The sequence below is a fragment of the Stegostoma tigrinum genome, chromosome 1 (assembly GCF_030684315.1).
Source record: "Stegostoma tigrinum isolate sSteTig4 chromosome 1, sSteTig4.hap1, whole genome shotgun sequence".
In the NCBI taxonomy this organism is placed as follows: Eukaryota; Metazoa; Chordata; class Chondrichthyes; order Orectolobiformes; family Stegostomatidae; genus Stegostoma; species Stegostoma tigrinum.
In genome coordinates, this window is record NC_081354.1 from 138,431,427 (window position 1) to 138,446,610 (window position 15,184).

Consider the following 15,184-nt stretch of genomic DNA (forward strand, 5'->3'; position numbering starts at 1 on the left):
GATTGGCACCTTCAGCCATCAGCAAAGGAACTGTCCATGGAGACAATAAAGTGTGGAGCTGGATGAACACAGCAGGCCAAGCAGCATCTCAGGAGCACAAAAGCTGACCTTTCGGGCCTAGACCCTTCATCAGAGAGGGGGATATTAGAAACACACACAAAATTTCTCTGATGCTCTCTGATGAAGGGTCTAGGCCTGAAACGTCAGCTTTTGTGCTCCTGAGATGCTGCTTGGCCTGCTGTGTTCATCCAGCTTCACACTTTGTTATCTTGGATTCACCAGCATCTGCAGTTCCCACGATCTCTGTCCATGGAGACACCCGCCTGTACATGTTGCTGTGCAGTTAATCTGTCGATGGAAGGGTGCCCTGTACCTGTTGCACAACACTGCCCTTCCAGACTGATACAACTGGTTCCAGCCCGCCTTGAAGGACATTTGCTCATCGTCAGTCTTAACTCAAGAACCGGAATCGAATTAGAAACAAACAGCAGACGCCAATTAAAGCAGCATTTCGCAACAGCCCGGGTGACAGGCAGAAACATCAGTACGCGCCTGGGCAACAAGCAGACCGCCGAGGAGACACGTGTGCGTCGTACGTCGTATCCGGGTTAGCGGGTGGGCGTAGCCAAATGTGGGAAACGCGATGCCGTCACAATGAGCGCCTCGTTTTGCGTGTGGGGAGGTGCCGGGCGGCTCATTGTGCCGTAGTAACAATCGGTGCTGTGACAACCAATGGCGGAGGCCAGGAGGTGGCGGCCGCTTAGCGTCTGAAGCGTCTGAAGTGTGGAGTCGGAGCGGTGCCCGAGGCCGAGCCGCTCGCCGTTGCCACAGCGGGCCCGCATGAGGGGACTTGTGTGAGATCGTGGGGTCGTCGGCGCGATTAGCCCCTTTCGTTTTCAGTAACATTCGGTCTGACAGCGGAGGACAGGTATGATCGTCCCGGCACTGCTGCAAAGGTTTGGGGGCTTTGTTGTGAGGCTTGGTCTGGTGCTGTCACAGACCCTGTAGGTGGTGGGGGTCTATTCGCATGTAGGCCGTCTGCGCGAGCGCACACCCTCTCTACCACCTGGACCGGCTTTGACCCGAGTGTGTGTGACAGACTTGGGTTGATCAGATTATAGTCGTTCAGATGACAGGCCGAGTTGTGTAGCTTTCCTTCAGAAAAAGGAAACATTTATCCATTTGTACGATTCCATCTGACGGTGCTTTATAAACTTCGCGATAAAGTTCCCCTTGGAAGGTATTGGGGTATGATTTGCAACTCCACCAGAAATCAAATTGGGACCACTGCAGAGCTCTTTTGGAAATGTCACTCACTGCGTTTTAGCCATTGCAGGGCAGTTTATGAAAAATGTACTTTCTCTATTTAAGGACCTACCGTGCGGAGATTAAATTTGGAAAATTATACGGCAGGTTTATCCAGTGCTTTTCAGAGGAAAAGTGCCCATTAAAAATCAATTTTCAGGAAACAAATATAACATCTCGCTTTGAATTTTAATTTTTTTTTCCTCAAGACTCAACACCTGGCATGAACACTTTACCCGATTATCCAAGGGATATATGGGTTATTTGTAGATATTTGCATGGTTATTAAGGAACATGGGTAATATACTCAGAGATAATGAGAACTGCAGATGCTGGAGAATTCCAAGATAATAAAATGTGAGGCTGGATGAACACAGCAGGCCAAGCAGCATCTCAGGAGCACAAGATGCTGCTTGGCCTGCTGTGTTCATCCAGCCTCACATTTTATTATCTATGAGTAATATACTTTTGATTTTAGTACTTTAACCTGCAACCTTGTGAGGTGACATGACATGAATGACACACCCTGGTTCGGAAACCTACCCTGCTTGCAACTGGGCCCCCTCACTGTTAGATCTGCCCGTACAATGCTTTGACCAATTAGTTTCTTGCTGGGGAAAAAAAAGCCCTTCCCTCAAAATTTATGTAAATCTTTCTCTTCTAAGCTTTTTATAAACAAAGAAACAAAACAATGTTTTTAGAACATCTATCTGGCTGCTGTTTAATGGTTGTAATTTTGCTGACTGTTCACTTCTAATTATGTGAAGAATTAGTAGCAGTTTCACAACATACATTATCTGCTGAGATGATAAAAGTTCAAAAAAAATTAGTGAGGTCTTTGATAACAAAGATCATAGAATGAACTGTTTAATTTTTAAATCATTCCTGATTGTTCACATGACAAACATTTCAGCACATTCTAAAATATTCATAACAAGAAACAGAATGAAAGGGAACTGAATCAACTATCCTTGATTTTTTTTCTTAACATTTGATTGTGGCCAAATATGGTTATTCATCAGTCATGTTGGTTGTAATGCTTTTGGAATGATCACAGGGTAATTTAAAGTCTATTCTGTGCAGTGTGTAATTTTAAAATAAATTTATGATTAGTTGTGTGTTTTGGTGGAATACTATAGCCCTGAAAATTGGAGGATGCTGTTAAGTGTGCTTAAATGCTTGGTGGCTTAATTTAAAATTCCAGCATCAAAGTTGCTAACGTGCATGTTTGTTTCAAATGTTTTCTAGAAGATTTTTAATCTTGTGCATGAGTATCAGTTCATAGAGATTAAATTCATCGCCAGGGTCTCTATTTACTGTTTTGTGTGATACAAGGAGTTGTCACTGTAATAAAAACAAAACAATTCACTGTTCATCTTAATGCATTTTTAAGCATAATAGCCACTGTTTTTCCCTCCTTAACTGGTCCTTTCATTTCAAATGAGTTCATTGTTAATTGAAGCACGTACACAGGTTCAATATAAATTCATGTCTTTCTGCATGCTGTGACTGTAGTCTGTTTCACGTTATTGTAGGTACTGTCTCTGAATGTTTTCCAGGGAATCTTCAGCTTGGTATGATCCAATAACTGAAACAATAAACTCATCCCAGTTCCTTGGATAATATATGCTATTACATTTATCACCAAGCATAATCTTGGTGAATAATAAAACCATGTGGTGTCAGTGAACTGAAAGTTATTGTCAAGAATCTTGCTTGGTTGTTATTATACACTACCAGCTTTTTATCTCCTGTCTGCAATGGTAGTGACCGTATCTCCAAACCAGAAGGCCTGAATTCAAGCCCCATCTGCTACTGAGATGTATTATAAAGCATCTGAACAGGCTGATTTAAAAATGCCTATTGCAGCAGATTAGATTAATTCACTGAAGTGATATATCAGTGCTTCTAATATTCTGTGTATACTTTTCTGAAAGAACTTATTATAAACACAATGTTGAGAATAGGAGGATCTTGTGTAGTTTTCACATACCTTTTGAGAATAACTGTTTCAGTCAGCAAACAGTTCTTAAAAAAATTGATGCAAATGGGCTCTGATTGTACTTGAAAATTAGAAGATTGTAACTTTTCAGTAAATCATTTGCTTTTCTTTCCCATTGCTACATTGGTAATTTTACCTGTACATGACATTTGCTATGTCTTTAGTGTGAATGTGAATTATAGTTGCATTTTGTCTTATCCTGAAAAACACTAAATTAACATCAGTGACAAAATATTTCCCCAGTTTGTTTAATAAATTTCACAAAATCAATTAGATTGACATATCACTGTTGGGAACAAAGTAAGTGCATTGTTGATCATTTTGTTAATGGAGCAGAAATGCAGAAGGAGTTCAGACTACATCCATAAGGAAGGAGTAGTTAGTATTTTGGACCACAGGGCAGTCAGTGCAAGTAATATTTAATTCAGATGATTCAGTTGCAGAGAAAGACTTCACTGTCTGCCTTTCTCATTCATAAAATGAAACAGGTCAAATTTGGGAGCAGTCTCAGAAATTTCTTAAAATACAGTTGTTCTGCTGTTCTAAATAGAGCCAGAAAAAGTGATTCCGTTAGATACTATGTTTAGGAGATGGGGAGTCGAGGAAATTTTGAGATGAATGAGCAATAATTGCATTCCCTGTTTGTACTTGCTTATCCTTACCTCCTGTTGGATGCACAACTTCTTTAATGGAACATATAAAGTTTCTGTGCGTGATTATCAATGATCAAAGTCCCTGTATACGTTAGATTAGAAAATAGCAACCCTTTTAAAAACAACTGCGATTAGATGTGTTTAATGAAATAAAACAGTTTTTTTAAGCAATATAATTTTTAAAATTGCTGATACCCTATATGTTGTCTTTGGTACTTTTTGTCACATTTACTAATAAAATGGGCATTTGATTTTGAATCAAATGTACTAGCTTTGAAATGGTTGCATATGACAATAGTGAGTTGTCAGCTGAAGCTAGTCGGTGAAAGTACATTGATCACTTCACCTGCTCTGCCTTCCCCTCCAATGGCTAATAGGCAACATTCTGTGTCTTCAGATTCTGCAGAGTGGCACATTGAGGTCTAAAGATTGTTATAATCTTTTTATATTTTTAGTCATCAGTAATTTGTATCAACTGTTTAACCTTCGGACTGCGCTAGATCTTTGTGCTGCTGAGATTTAATGAGATAATTAATACATCTCCCAGCACTAATAAATGGAACTCTCCAATGTTCTAAGTACAATAAATTTAGCTGCAATTAATTGGAATTACATTAACTTTTTAAAATGGTGACAATGGCTAACAACAAAGAGGATAGATATAGTCTTTTGTTTTACTCTTGGGTTATTGTAATTGGAAGATTTACCTTGAGCTAACATTTAATTTCAATTTAAAATGAGTGCAACAGATTCACTGTTGACAACTTAGTTAAACTACTTTTTGATCTCATAAAAATCCCTATAAATTATTTAACCACTAATTCTAAGGCATCTTGTTTCTTTCGTTTAAATGGGGCAACTCGTTAGTACACGAGATTTTAAAAACATAATATGATTAATCATTTGTGATGTTAATGTGGATTTAGTATTATTCAGTATTTGTTCAGGCAATGATACACTATGATAATTTGGAATGATTACAATGGCCATCTGCTCAACATCTTTGTGCAAGCAGCATGCAAGAGTAAATCAGCTTTTCCTCCCTTGTCCGTTACATGAAGTGCTGACATGTTTTCTTGTCAGAAGCTTATCCACTTTAATTTTGACAATTTGATATTAATCTGCCTCCTTACACTTTCAGTCAATATATTCCAGATCCTACCACTTGCTGTGTTTTATATAGGTTTCCTCGGGTCACCGTTGTTCTTTTGGCAATCATATTAAATTAGCTGCTGTGGTTCTTTTCAATCACTTATAGGATGTGGATGTTGCTGGCTGGGTCAGCATCTATTGCCCCTCCTATTTACACCTGAGAAGGTGGTAGTGAGCCGTCTCTTGAACCATTGTAATCCATGTGCTGTAGGTAGACCCACACTGCCATTGGAGGGAATGCCAGGATTTTGACCTATTGAAACTGCAAGATCAGTAATATATTTCCATGTTAGAATGGCGAGTAACTAAGAGAAATTTGCATGATGGGTGTTATACATATCTGCTGGCCTTGCCCTTCAAGATGATAGTAGTGGGTGTGGAAGGTGTTGCCCTGGTGAGTTGCTTCAGTGCACCTTGTAGATAGTAGCAGCGGTGTGTACTGAGTGGTGGTGATCGCGGATGTGATGCCTATCAAGTGACTTGCTTTGTCCACCTTCTTGAGTGTTGTCGGAACTGCTCACCCAGGCGTGTGGGGAATATTCCATTTCACTCCTGATTTGTATCTTTGTTGATGGTGAACAGACTTTGGGGATTCGGGAGGTGAGTTACTTGCAGGATTCCTAACCTCTGACATGCTGTTGAAGCCACTGAATTTATATGGCTAGTCCAGTTCGGTTTCAGAACAGCAGTAAACTGCAGAATATTGATAGCTGATTCAATGATGATAATGCCATAAATGTTACTGTGGTGATTATATTCTCTTGTTGAAGATGGTCATTGCCTGACACTTCTGTGGAGTAGATGTTACTTGTTACTTGTAAGCCGAAGCCTGGATATTGTCCAGTTCTAGTTCCATTTAGACATGGACTGCTTTGCAATCTGAACCGATGTGAATGATGCTGAAAATCATGTAAATGCCAGTGAACATCCCTACTTCTGACATTACGATGGAGGGAAAATCATTGAGGAAGCACTTGAAGATAGTTGGGCCAGGCTGTTACTCCTACAGAGATGCCCAGTAGCTGAGACCCTTTTATGACAGTTTCACCAATAGGGTCAGTTTCTCTCTGTTTATTCTGTATAGTTTTCTCATGATCTTTGACACCACTATCAACTATTTCTAGCGGGAACAAATCACAGATGGCAAAGCTGAAGTTTTTTTTCTTTACCGATTCTGCCAGACCAGCTGAGCTTTTCCAACAACTTTGTTTTTATTCCTTATTTATAACATCTGCAGTTCTTTCCATTTTTATCCAACTTCTTCATTTTGTTCTGCACCCTCTCCAAAGGTTCATATCTTTTCTAGAATGTGATTTCACACAACTTGTTTCTTTCAATGATATTGTAGTCTAATAATTTCAACCCAGTCATCTCTTATTCTTGTATATTATGTGCCACCTAAATTTTTCTGGAAGTCATTTCTCATGATTCCACAGTTTGTTTTACCCTTGGAATAGAATATGCATCCCTCTTATTGTTTCCAAACCTGGGGTTCCCCGATATGCACCCAATAAAGGGGTGTGCGTGACATTACTGATGCCTTCATGATACCTAAGAATAGAAAATAATTCTTTCAATATTTGGAAGCTGGATTTTTAAAATAAAAGCAGATGTTTTGGCCAGTTCTGTGAAGTTTTTTATGTCAAAGAGTCATTCTGGAATAGTGACCTAAATACATAATTGAGAAAGCATGTTACTGCAGTCAACCCTTGCATTAATGGGTGAGAGTGTTTTATTGAGTTTATGACGGAGCGAACAGAGCAATGTTATTAGCTTTGTGTTGACTGCAGAGCAGAAGAATAAAGTTCTTCAGTTTAGAAGAAACAAGACTTCAAAATTTCTGTTGGTAAATTCATTTCAGATCTGGTGCAGGACATTTATCATCGGAAAAGTGATCTATTTTCAGATTGTCAACCCTGAGTCAGAAGGTTGTGGGTTAAGGCCCCATTCCAGCTATTGACTACAACAATGTAGGTTGACACTCTGCAGCGCTGAGGAGTGGTGATACATCAAAAGCATCTTCTTTTTTGGCTGAGATAAGTGTCCCCTCAGTGGATGTCAAAAAAAAAGGGCAATGTCATTACTTTGAAATACAGAAGGAGATTTATGCACGGAGGCCAAAATACCATTTATCCCCCCTGCTTGTGTCATGAAAATAGATTATCAGGTTGCTGTCACAGTGCAGTTTGTGGCAGTTTGCTCTGTGCAGATTAGATGATGTCGTCCTTGCGTTACGAGATTAACTCTTTTAATAAAGCACTTTCATTGGTTGTAAATTATTTGGGACTATCTGGTGGCCGTGAAAGCACTAAATGGAAGGGCTTTAATTTGAAACTCTTCACCAGAATTATCTGTTCTTTCGTGTATCAGTTGATCTCTTGCATGCATTCATCTGCAATTTTTCATATTTTCAGCATTCATAGGTTTTTATTTTTATCAATGTAAGGATTTATTTGTTACCACATACTGTTGACTGAAGTCTCCAAAATATTGGTCATTAAATTAAAGTCCTAGAATAGCCTAGTTATAACAGCACTGTGAACGCAGGGCTTGGGAGAAATGGTCGTGATCACAGGGGGTCTGTGGCACTGCGGTGTCCAAGCTCATTTGTGTAACTTATCAGGGTTGTTTGTCCAAAGCAGCCAATTTGGCCAATGCTCTGATTTTGAATAACAACTGGAAATGGGGGACTGGAAACAGCAAAAGTACCTGGGTGCATTATTTCTGTCTTGGGCTCTGTGTTGATTTATATTCATTGCACAAACTTCAGTCATTCAATAACTTGGCTCAATACCAACTTCTTGAGTCTGAAGAAGAATCCTCTCAAACTTGGAGTGTTCAATCTATTTCCCTCCCCAGCTGCTGCCAGATGTGCAGAATTTCTCCAGAATTGTGTTTGTTACATCTTATTGGGGGCTGCTTGAGACTTGGTAGGAAATGCTGGCCTCCTCAGCGAGGTTCTTGTTAAACAATGAATAAGTCATACTTGGTCTGTGTCGGATTTTGCAAAAGTATTAGAATTTTGCATGGATGCAGTATTTTTTCCACTGCCGTAGAATCACCAGCATGGTGCATCACAAAAATAGTATTGAAGCCTGACTTCCTTCATCGCTAAGTTCTTGTTTCAAATTGAATTGCTTTGCTTACGTAAGAAGGTAGAGACGAATGGACAATTTTCTTTACTTTTTTTTAATATCTGGTTCCTAGAAAATACAATATTGAGTGATAGTTGGAGATGAGAAATAATCCCTTCTCCCTGGTTTACACGGGACTGGAGAGAACAAAACGGCTTGTGCATTGTGGGAGTTACTCCAACCAAAACCAAACATTGACAGCTCCTACATATACACTGTCAATACCCAGCTATACTTCCACTTGGCTTTATTTCTCCTTTAACTTATAAATTGTTTCAGAACTCTTCTAACTTCTGTGCTGATTATGGCGCAGCTTTGGTGTTACATTTGCCCCCAAGAAGAACACCATCTCTAAGACTGCCTATTTCTACCTCAGTAATACCACCAGATCTGCAAGCTTCTTTGAGAGGTAGTTTAAGATTCTGCTTATTTTCACCAAATTCTGTCATCCCCACCTTTTCTCTGAACCACGTTACAACTTGATCAAGCACAGCCTCAAGTGTAAAATTATTTTTTACTCCACTATCCTATCTCTTTTAAGAGAATAGGATCATGAAAAAATACAGTCAAATTAAAATATTAAATACTTAATTGAAGGGTACAGAAGGTAATAAGAATGAGAAAGGAACCCCTGAAAGTTAGAAGATAGCCTTTGAAAATGTCTTTCAAAGGTCCTTTCAAAAAAAAATTTGACATGATGCACTGTTACAAGTGCAGCCTTTCAAATAAGTCATTAAACTGAGGTTACATCTCGCATGTGTGGATGTCGAGAAAGGGAAGGTGGTTGATCTGGTTATCACGTTGCAGTTTGTGCATGTTCCTCTGTGCACATATTCACTACTGCATTTTCTACATTACGATGATTGTAAACCCTTTTGAGACATCCAGTGGTCATGAAAATATTATTTTCTCATCCTCCGCTTGATTGGATTCAAGTTTTGTTTTCTGATGGGTGGTTACCGTTGAGCGCTGATTGACTGACTAGCAGGACTTTGTAAAGTTCTTTTAAAATTTCAAAGTTAAATTTAGGCATTTGTTTGTTATGGCTGATAATTCAGAGGATCAAAAGAGGTTGCAAAGGAATATTTTAAAAATGCAGGATTACCACAATAAGTAATATTGAATTTAATATAGAAAGAAATAAAACATTATAATTGTACTCGACTGGGAAGAAAACGTGTGACCAGAAAGCAACTGGGTTTGGGTTCAAGTTTCCAAGTCCATAGAACAGATACGGCCATTTGAAAAAAAATGCTGATGGAGCATTAATGCTGAAGCAAAATGGAATGGAACTGAACTACTGAGTTCTGCGGTAAGAGATGAAGACCCGAAGTTTCTGGTCAGTGGCATGCTACACACATAATGTGGCATGTGAAGGTTTTCCCAACCTGATGCTACAGCCCACTTTCTCCAGGATCTTCCAGTTCCCAGCTGATGGAGAAATCGGCAGTGCCTTATGTCCGGTGAAACACTTAAGAGCCTGAGGAAGGGAGATGTTCCCCTTTGTTTGATTAGGTGCCATATTCTGACGAGGCTTCTGTAATTAGTAAGCATAGGTTAGTGAATGAGTGAGTGATCAACTTGGGGTGGGACAGGCATAGTAGGGTGGTTGACAGAAGCGAGTTGAGGATCTGTTGTGTAGTTACCTAAAGGTTTTAAGTCATCAAGGTAACTTCTGTGCATCTGTTGCTCAGAATCAGATATTCCATGACCACTACATTCATTCGCACAGAGTTGGAGCATGGAATTGCCTGTCAGAACATTGCATTTCCTGGGTTTTCATTGCATTTTCATATGTCTTCACGTTGCATTAACTTAATCTCGTCTCGTGTTTATCCTATTGTATATAAAAGTCTGGTGTAAAAGTGAATCTATATATAAAACCTTCATAAATCACAGTTGGAAAAATGTGTCCAGTTTTGGGTTCCATGCTATCGGAAAGTTTGAGGTCGTGGAGGTTCGCTAAGCAGAGGCTGTAAGGAAATAGAAATATGGCAAAAGGCTGGAAACATTGAGGTGTTTGCATTTCAATGGAGGACGTTATGGGGATACATCTTTAAAATTGTCAGAATGAACAGTTGTAGACCTTTCTCACAATTTTCTTTATGCAGAGAGTGGTGGGTGTGTGGAATGCTCTGCCAGTGGTGGTAGTGGAGTCAGATACATTAGGGACATTTAAGTGAATCTTGGATAGGCATATGGATGATAGTAAAATGTAGGGTATGCAGGGTAGTTAGATCTTAGAGTAGCATAACAAGTCAGCACAATGTTGTGGCCAAAAGGCCTGCACTGTACTGTTCTATGTTCTATAATTCGAATGTTCTAAAGCAAAAATGAACACTATAAATACTTCTGTGAAAGTTGATCTCATGGAAAAGACTAAAGTCTAAAAACACATTCTTTCATGTACTACATGTAAAAGTCAATCTGAGTTTTCCAAAGATCATTACTAGAGTTCATTAGTGCACATTAATCTTGTCGTCCTTTGTTATATAAGGACAACCATAATGCTATCAGGAAGGGAGTTATAGGATGTTCACTAAGTGACAGTGAAGGAAAAGCAGTATAGTTCCAAGTCAGGATAACGTATAGTTTGAAGGTGAACTTGGAGGTGCTCTTTTCCTTCTATATGGTAGAGGCCTTGAGTTTAGAAAGTGCCATTGAAGGAACCCAGGTGGGTGGAGGATACACAGTGCTGCCACTGTACGTCATTGGGAAAAGGAATGAATGTTGGTGGGGCATGGGATACCAGTCAAGCAGACTTCTTTGGCAATAACCAACGTAAGAATTGAATCGTCAGTTCCCCCTTAATAAAATCTTCTGATTGTTTGTTTGTTTTTGCGGTCACATTGTAATGAACTATTAAATGGGAATAAGTGCTTAGTAACCTGTGCAAAATATTCTAACTATGCAATGCCATAAGCCTTTCTTTCCAGAAATATATTCCATTTATTCATTCTTGGGATGTGGGCATCATTGGCTGGATGAATGTTTATTGCCCACGCCTAAATGCCTAGAGGGCAGTTAAGAGTCAAGCTCGTTGTTGTGAGTCACAAGTAGGACAGACAAGGTAAGAATGATGTCCTTTTAGGAAGGAAATCCAGAAAGGAACCAGATGGCTTTTTCCGGACAATCAGCAATGGTCATCGTTAAACTCTTCTTTCCAGATTATTATTGAATTCAAACTCCGCTATCTGCCATGGCTGGATTTGAACCCAGTTCATTACCTGCTATCAAGTAGCACCTGCTCAGTGATGCCCAGCTTGGGCTTCACCAGGGCCACTCAGCTCTTGATCTCATTACAGCCATGGTTCAAACATGGACAAAAGAGCTGAATTCCAGAGATGAGTTGAGTGACAGCATTGATATCAAGGTTGCATTCTACTGATTGTGACATTAAGGAGCTCTAGCAAAACTGAAATCAGTGGGTATTGGGTTGGGGGGGGGGGCACAAACTCTCCAGTAGTTGGAGTCATACCTGACACGTAGGAAGTTGGTCATGGTTGTGGGAGGGCAATCATCTCAGCTCCAGGACATCTCTGCAGGAGTTCCTCAGGGTAGTGTCCTCAGCCGAACCATCTTTAACTGTTTCATCAATGACATTCCCTCCGTCATAAGGTCACAAGTAGGGATGTTTGCTAATGGCTCAATGCTCAGCACCATTCATGACTCCACAGATACTGAAGCAGTCCATGTTCTAAAGCAACAAGATGTGCACAATATCCAAGCTTAGGCTGACAAGTGGCAATGATATTTGCGCCACACATGCCAGGTTATGACCATCACCAATAAGATATAATCTAATTACCACCCCTTGGTATTCAGTGGTGTTACCATCACTGAGTTCTCCCTGTCAACATTCTGGGGTTATGATTGACCAGAAACTCAACTGGACTCCCCACATAAACACAGTGGCTATAAAAGCAGGCCAGAAGCTAGGAATACTCTGACAAGTAACTCGCCTCCTGACTCCTCAAAGCCTGTCCATTGGCACCACATCCACAAGCATCCACTCTACCCCCGATGCTCGGTAGTGGCAGTGTGTACTATTTACAAGATGCACTGTAGAAATTCACCATAGATCCTCAGGCAACGCCTTAAAAACCCACAACCACTTCCATATACAAGGTCAAGGGCATCTGAGGTATAGGAATGCCACCACCTCCAAGTGCCCCTCCAAATCACTCATCATCCTGACTTGGAAATGTATCACCGTTTCTTCTTTGTGGTTGGGTCAAAGTCCAGGAATTTCATCCCTAACAGCATTGTAGATCAACCCATAGCAGGAGGACTGCAGCAGTTCAAGAAGGCAGCTGACCACCCCCTTCTCAAGGGCAACTAGGGATGGGCAAGAAATGCTGGCTAGCCAGCAATGCCACGTACCACAAATGAATAGAGGGGGGAAAAAACCTGTCTCTGGATTAATCGCCTAGCAATAATACTAAGCCATTGCCCACCCACAGTCTACAACAGCTTCCTGATAACTTGTTTTCAGTACGTTTATTTTGTGGTGAAAAACAATTTTGATTTTTTTTGTTACTCATAACTTTAACTTTTTCTGTGTATAACCATTTTGTTTTAGATGCGTTTTGTCAATTTTCTTTGCAGCTTTGCAAATTTAGGTACACTGAAGCAGGAGCAGAGTATTTGGTCTTTAGGGCACCGTTTAGGTTGAACTTTGCCTGAAGTACTGAAGTACTCCTGAGATGCTGCTTGGCCTGCTGTGTTCATCCAGCCTCACATTTTATTATCTTGGAATCTCCAGCATCTGCAGTTCCCATTATCCCTGAAGTACTGTGGACTGCTTTAATCTGCTTTCTTGAGGAAACAGTTCAGAGAAGGTTCACCCAGGCTAGGATGAAGTGGTTGTTTTTATAATGAAATATTAAGGAAGTTGGCTCTATACTCGTTAGAGTTGAAAAGAATGAGAGGTGAAGGTATTGGAACATAAGATTCTGAAGGGTTTTGACGGCAGAAAATAAGAGGATGTTATCTCTCATGGAGGAACTGTGGCAGCACAATTTAAAAATAAGGCCAATCCCATTTAAGACAGAAATAAAGAGGAATTTCTTCTCTGATAGCTGTTAGTCTTCAACACTGTTCTACAGAAAGCACTGATACCTGGGTCACTGAATATATTCAAGACTGAGTTAGAGTTTTGAATGACAAAGGAATAGACGGCTATTGGGTGAGAGGAGTGGTGTGCTGATAAGAGGAAAAAGTCAGAATGTGGAGATAAGGCTACAATCCAATTAGCTATGATATTATTGAATGGTGGAACAGGTTCAATGGTCCAAATTCTGATCCGGCTCCAGTTTTTTTTCCCTGATGGAAAAGGTTTATGTAGCGCATAAATACCACAATAGTACATTGTGGTAGTGATCTGTTTTGGTTTTCTGTATTCTCAGTCAAATTAAAGTAGTTCACATTTTTTTTGTAACTACTTGATTTATCCATCCTTGTAAGGGTAAGAATAATTGTGCAGGGTACCAACTCTCACTCTTAGATACTGTACAGCAAATGAAAGAAAGTGGTGGTAATAAAAGAAAAGTCATGTGTTTTGTTTTCTTTTTCCAGATTCAACATTAGAAAATGGTTACATGTCCCACAAATGTAATACTGAAGTGGCTTGAACATCTGAATAGTTCCTGGGCCTTGGAAGACAGTGAATCTACAGCAACGAGGGAAGGTGCTTCTGCATTGTATGAAAAGTTGCTCCATAACAAAGAAGTGGTAGGGATATCTCAGCAGGCCCAACATTTGATTGATCCTCGCTTACCAGATTTTGAACATGAATCTTCAGCTGTGGAAGAACGTGAGCAGTATCTCTCTGCACTGCTCAACAGCCAACAGAATTTGGCCAAAATGGTCTTTGGAAATACACCTTTTGCTGTTGCCTTACACATGCGATTGCTGTCTCTTCAAAGAATATTTTATGCACTTTCTAATAAGTATCATGACCGGTTCAGATCGGAGCGTCAAATAGAAAGGCAAAGTTCTGACAGCAGATTAGATCCGAAAGATGCAATGGTCAGGAATACAAAAATAAAAACTGGTACTGATGTTTTAATTGAGATGGGAGTTAAGACTGGCCTAAGCCTACTGTTTGCACTAATTCAACAAAACTGGCAACAGTCAAAGTTAGATCCAAGTTTGAGCCTGTGCAATGATGTTTTGTGCACAGCCTGCACAATTATCAATTCTCTACCTCCACTTTCGCTAGCAAATGAAAATAAAATTCCACAGGTAGGTTTGGACTGCCTCACACAAGTTACCACATTTTTGAAGAAGATGACCATGCCCAGTTCTGGTGCTGACATGCAAGGGCGAAGATTGGCTTCAGAGCTACTATTGGGTCTTGCAGTACAGCGTGGATCTTTGAAGTTTCTGCTTGAATGGATTGAAGTGGCATTAGCTGCTTCTGCAGCAGCTGCTAATGCATCGGAAAAAGAAGGAATGATTGGATACGATTGTTTTTTAAAATCATTGGAACAGCTGAAACATTCTTCGGTGAGGGTCTGATTTATTTAATCAAGCTAGAGTTTGTTTGTAAATGTAGGACGTTGCCCAGCAGGTAAACACTTTATTTGCTATTTTGACATTCAGATTTGTAAAATATATTGTCTCCTTGTACTTCATTATAAGATCTTCATGGATGATTGTACCAGAAACAAATTAAAATCTAATGGCATTGTATCGGTAATTCTTCTCCTTTTATAGTTTGTAAGTACTTAAAATTGGAAACATATTTTTAAAAATCCCTTATGAACTAATTTATTGCAGAGATGATTATTACATAGTTTTTCTTTAAATTAAAAACCTGTCAAATTAAAGAACTTGAACTGTGTACAGGCTATTGCTGGTAACATCCATCTGTTTTTCCATTTTAAAAAAAAGTTATCCAGTCACTTGAATGAAGTGAGTAAACATCTTGTCAA

The 15,184-nt window shown here is 39.7% G+C and overlaps 1 protein-coding gene across 2 annotated transcripts in view; it reads left to right on the forward strand.

The window, feature by feature from the left end:
- Positions 1 to 705: 705 nt before the first annotated feature.
- The window catches only part of LOC125450659 (probable E3 ubiquitin-protein ligase HERC1), a 235,586-nt gene continuing 221,107 nt past the window's right edge, over positions 706 to 15,184 (forward strand). For both annotated transcript variants that reach the window (XM_059648883.1, XM_059648890.1), the window contains exons 1-2: positions 706 to 928; positions 13,824 to 14,756. In XM_059648883.1, the coding sequence (XP_059504866.1) occupies positions 13,839 to 14,756 (918 nt within the window). In that variant the 5' untranslated portion in view covers positions 706 to 928; positions 13,824 to 13,838. The remainder of the gene's footprint in view (positions 929 to 13,823; positions 14,757 to 15,184) is intronic.